The sequence below is a fragment of the Fukomys damarensis genome, unplaced genomic scaffold (genome assembly GCF_012274545.1).
Source record: "Fukomys damarensis isolate Sample0158 unplaced genomic scaffold, DMR_v1.0_HiC HiC_scaffold_24, whole genome shotgun sequence".
Classification (NCBI taxonomy): Eukaryota; Metazoa; Chordata; class Mammalia; order Rodentia; family Bathyergidae; genus Fukomys; species Fukomys damarensis.
Genome location: NW_022900936.1, coordinates 11,718,045 through 11,723,118, shown reverse-complemented (window position 1 = coordinate 11,723,118; position 5,074 = coordinate 11,718,045). Strand labels below are relative to the sequence as shown.

The 5,074-nt window shown below is 42.6% G+C and overlaps 1 protein-coding gene across 16 annotated transcripts in view; it reads right to left on the bottom strand.

The window, feature by feature from the left end:
• Nucleotides 1–5,074, bottom strand: part of Tiam1 (TIAM Rac1 associated GEF 1) — a 401,135-nt gene that overhangs the window by 15,850 nt on the left and 380,211 nt on the right. For 15 of the 16 annotated variants that reach the window (XM_033755948.1, XM_010608608.2, XM_033755949.1 and 12 more), the window contains one exon: nucleotides 278–386. In XM_033755948.1, coding sequence (XP_033611839.1) covers nucleotides 278–386 — 109 coding nt within the window. Of the gene's footprint in view, nucleotides 1–277; nucleotides 387–4,304; nucleotides 4,485–5,074 lie in introns of those variants that run through there. The other variant, XM_010608618.2, reaches the window with a different exon arrangement.

Genomic DNA, 5,074 nt, shown 5'->3' with positions numbered 1-5,074 from the left:
AAAAAAAAAAAAAAAAAAAAAGAGGAAAAAAATTTCATTTCCTGTTTGTTTATATCTAGAATGGACCAGGGCACAACGATGTCCACCCACCCCTGTAGCTGGGTACTTTATACTCACTTAACTGGAAGGCTGATTTAGTATTTGTAAGAAGGTGATGGCCAAAGCAGAATGACCTCCAAAAACTATAAATAGCTTTATTTTAATAAACTGTGACTTAGAAAGGAAATGTTCTTGCTTTTAATTTAAGCCAGCCCTTCCCTCCTCTTCTGATACATACCAAAGGCTGCCAATTCTGGCTCCTTTTTCCACTTTCCCAGTGAGGCTGGTGGGTTTAGCCAGATGACGGTGGTATGCAAAAGCAGGTCTCCCATGCTCAGATCTGCGACCTGTGAATCAGAGACACAGCAAAAGTGACTGGGTAAAGTGGTCCCTGCTCGGGTGTTCGTGAAGTTTTAAAATATGGCAGACTGGTGTCAGTTTTACTTGGGGAAAATATCGTTCCTAAAAACATTTGCTTAAGTATGTGATAAAATGAATAACTAGTTGGGTTTAGCCATTCTGTAACATATACATATAACAACACATCATGCCTATGTATGGGGTGGAGCAATGGTCTCCCAAATTATCATGGCTCAGCTTAAGTTTTCAACTTTATAATGGATTTACTGGGGGCATTGGATAAATTCAGGGGCTCAGGGTTTGGCTCAGTGGTAGAGCACTTGCTTAGTATGTGAAGGACTATGGGTTCAATCCCTAGAATGGCAAACAAACAAACTTACGTAGATTTTTCAATCACAGATGGCTCTGTAAGGACACAACCTCACTGTCAACTGAGGATCATCTGGTATAATTTTTACTCATCAATGTAAATGAAGGAATTATAAGAGAGAAATAGCATGGAAAATGATAGATCACATTTAAAGAAAATACTCTCTATTTGCCAACACTGAAGAAACACTTCACTGGAAGCAACACATGGCAGATACCATAACACTACTTTACTCTTCCAATACCAGCTAACAGGATCATCATGCTTCGCCATGTTTGAACTACCATGTGAGGAATTTTTTTTTAATTTTTTTTTTTGGTACCGGGAATCGAGCTCGGGTCCTTGTGCTTGTGAAGCAGGCGGTGGAACCACTGAGCTAAATCCCCAGCCCCCTATGTGTGAGGAAATTTTAATGAAAAAATTCTTTCATTCTTAAGAAATGTCCACACCGAAGACTAAATCCTCTAGATTACCAAAGAAACACAGGGGATTCACACAGACACCCACAAAAGAAAATGCACACTGTGGTATCTGTCAAAACTGATCTATAAAATTAAAGGTGTTTTGTGTTCAGATAGGGACAGTTTCCCAAGGAGATAATGGTTGTCAACGAGGAAGACCTACCCTCCACAACGCAGACGTTTCCACTGGAGAATATGGTCTCCCAGGAAACAGTGGAAGCAAATTATTTATTCTTCCAATTCAATTTGAAGATATTATTTTACTTCAGAGGAGGAAGAAAAAAAGCTACATCAAGAGTTTGAAGATCCTTGACAGCCACGTGTACACTGCAGGCTGAAATCCAAGGGACCACTAAGTCCCGGCCTGAACCCTCTGTGGTTAAGCACCCAGTTATTTCACACTAGTTCGTCCGGTTTTAGAGCCATGAGGATATGATGGCCCAGAGAGGCCAATGACAGTTCATCCAGTGTTTATATCTCAACATATAGTCATCCTCCCCAATCTGTGGTTTTGATTTCCACAGTTTCAGTTCTCCACAGTCAATTGAAGCCTAAAAATACTAAACAGAAAATTCCAGGAAGAACCCTTTCAAAGTTTTCAACAGCGTGCCATTCTGACTCGTAGGATAAAATCTCACTCCTACAGGGGATACAAACTATCCCTTTTCCCGGGGGAATCCTGTGCCCATTTGTCACCAGGTAGCCATTTCGATCATCAACTATTATCACAGTACTCGTGTTAAAGTAACACTTGTTTTATTTAAGAAGGGTCTCAAAGCACAAGAATATTCATGCTGACAATTTGAACACAACAAAGAAGAGCTGTCTGTTGAGCCCTTCAAGTTGAAAAGGTGAAAGTTCTCAAAATAATTAGGGAGGAAAATTACAGGCTGAGGTTGCTATCATGAAATTATAAATGAAAACGAAATTCATGCTAGTTTTGTTGCCACACCTCAAAATGCAGATATTATGGCTACAGTGTGTGATAAGTGCCTACACTAAGATGGGAAAGGCATTAAATCTATATGAACACAGAGGGGAAAATCACAGTATAAATAAACTTTGCACTATGCATGCAGTTTTGGGGACTCACTGGGGGCTGGAACACGTCGTCTGTGTTAAGACAGAAGTACTGTGGTCTGTCTGGCTTTCCTCACTGACTCACACCCCACTTCAAACCTGTCAGAATCCCAGAAACCAGTCCCAGGTGGGTAGGTCAGCTGGTCTCTATGTACCTGTCAGAGGACAAGACTGCCCGAGGATCACAGACCACAGTCCACCCCATCTGTGATTGTCCCAAACTGTTTGGTGCTCTTCCTAACAAACTCAGGGATTGCTGAGCTAAATCCCCAACTGTTTCTGTTGTCTAAAACGGGGTCTGGCTAAATTGCCCAGACTGGCCTCAAACTTATAATTCCCCCTGCCTCCGCCTCCTGAGCTGCTGGGATTACCGATGTGCACCACCATGCCCACCAGCCTTCTTAAGCTCCTACCTCCCACCCATGGAAAGGATCTACTCAAGACAGCCACTGCTGCTTCAGCCTGGGTCCTGGAAGAAACCTGCAGCACTTCTGAGCCCTAAGGCATGGCACGCACCAAGAAAAGCCATTCATGTGTGAGATAGTTATTGTAGTGAACTCATATTTTAGTTGTTAAGCTGGGGAAACAAAATGAGCTGAGATGCACCTTAGCTTCTCCATGACCCACTTCCACAAGGTGAGCGCATTAGCAGGTTAGGACTGCTCACTCTGGCCAACAGCCTGCCCCTCGGGCTTCCCTCCACAGGCCCCTTCTGAATGTTCCTCCCAACTCCCAAGGAAGAGTGCCTGCTGCAGGGAAGTCCTCTGCCTTAACCCAGCCAGGGATGCGCTCCTGACAGGCTGCCTGAGGCTGCCTTCCCAGGGAAAATGCCCACTTGGTTTCTTCTTCTTCTTCTTCCTGCCGAGGGAAAAGGGAATGTTTTATGGGGCCCAGCTCCACTCCCAAGAGTATAACACAGGGCTAGAAGACCAGAGGCCCAGTTTCATCCTAAAACGTTTCCTCCCTGGCTTTGTTTTCTGTAAACAGACCCCAGAGATACCCCAAGGAAGGTTGGCTGAAGACAGGATTCAGGTATCCTGTGTGCCTAGAATGTACCATTTCAACTATAAGCCTGCAGTGACCAGCAGATACTGACAATGTTCCTATTCCGAACTGCCTGCCAATTGTTCAGAAATCCACTCCAGATTTTTATTAGATGTTGCCATTAAAAGGGAAGGGTGCGGGATTTGGCTCAGTGGTTCCACTGCCTGCCTCCCAAGTGCAAGGGCCCAAGTTCAATTCCTAGTACCAAAAAAATAAAATAAAATAAAATGGAAGTTCAAGGTCCTGGAATCTCGGGAGTCAGAACACAATGTGTGCACCCCCACAGGCACCCGCCTACACCTCTGTACGCCCATCTTCGATCCTGGCTCTATCAGGCCCTTTCTCCAGGCCCATCCTCCTTGAGGCTTTATTCTGGTGGCCACTGCACCATTTCCAGTTTCAAGACCATTTTCTTCAGTGGAAAAAAAGCAAACAAATGGGATTTTGGTTGTGCCCCCTGAATAATCAGTTTCCTCCAAGAGCCTATTTCCTGCTGATTCATCTCATCCTGCTAAAAGGCAGTCTTCGATTGCTCTCTTTTGACATTTTTTCCCATCTTTCTAATTTTTCAGGGCTTTGAACTGTCTGAAAGCAATATAACATTTTCCTGATCTCCCGATACCAGCATCTAGTCAAGGGTCCCTCCGTCCATCTTCCGCACACTTCTATTTATAATCTTGCTTCGGCAGGATGTGCACTTCGCAGCACTGTGTCCCTTTGTTGCCTGCTGGACAGACTGCTTACTTGACTTTCAGGATTTCATTTCAAAGGACCTCGAGTTTTACCCAAGCCATACTCCTGTAGCCTCTGACTTTGATCAGCTCCATCTTTGTTTTTATGCATTCTCTGCAACCCACTATCTGTGTCACCTACTTGTCGGTAACACTGCCACTTTCTCCTAAGGTCATTAAAATCCAGATACTGACTTGGTTTGTAACGAAAACATAAAACTAGAATGAAAATGTTTATTCTATAACCCAGTACAAGCTGCTTCTGTCAAAATGGAAAGGAAAAAAAAATCGGAGGCGGGGATGGGGGGATTCGTGATAAAAAATGTTTGCAGGGGGCTGGAGATTTGGCTTAGCGGTTCCACTGCTTTCCTCACAACCACAAGGACCTGAGTTCCATCCCTAGTACAAACAAAAAAGAAAAGGTTGTAGAATTATTCATAGGAGTCGATAGGCTAAGAAATCTGCCTAAAAGGAATTAAGTACAATCAATGTTCAGCCACACAATGTAATATCATAGAGAAATTTTAAATAACATGAATATTTTTGTGTTCAGTATAAAAATCAAGATATAAATTACTTTCAAAATATTGAAGCATATCCTTATTTATTAACTTTTCCAAATTAAATCAAAGTAAATTTTTCTAAATCAAAATAAATGGAAAATGTGAGGGGCCAGGGACCTAGCTCAGTGGTGCCGCCAACAGTCTGAAAAGCATAAGGGCCTGAGTTTTATCCCTGGTACAAGAAAGAAAGAAAGAAAGAAAGAAAGAAAGATACTTTCAAAATATTGAAGCATATCCTTATTTATTAACTTTTCCAAATTAAATCAAAGTAAATTTTTCTAAATCAAAATAAATGGAAAATGTGAGGGGCCAGGGACCTAGCTCAGTGGTGCCGCCAACAGTCTGAAAAGCATAAGGGCCTGAGTTTTATCCCTGGTACAAGAAAGAAAGAAAGAAAGAAAGAAAGAAAGAGAGAAAGAGAGAGAG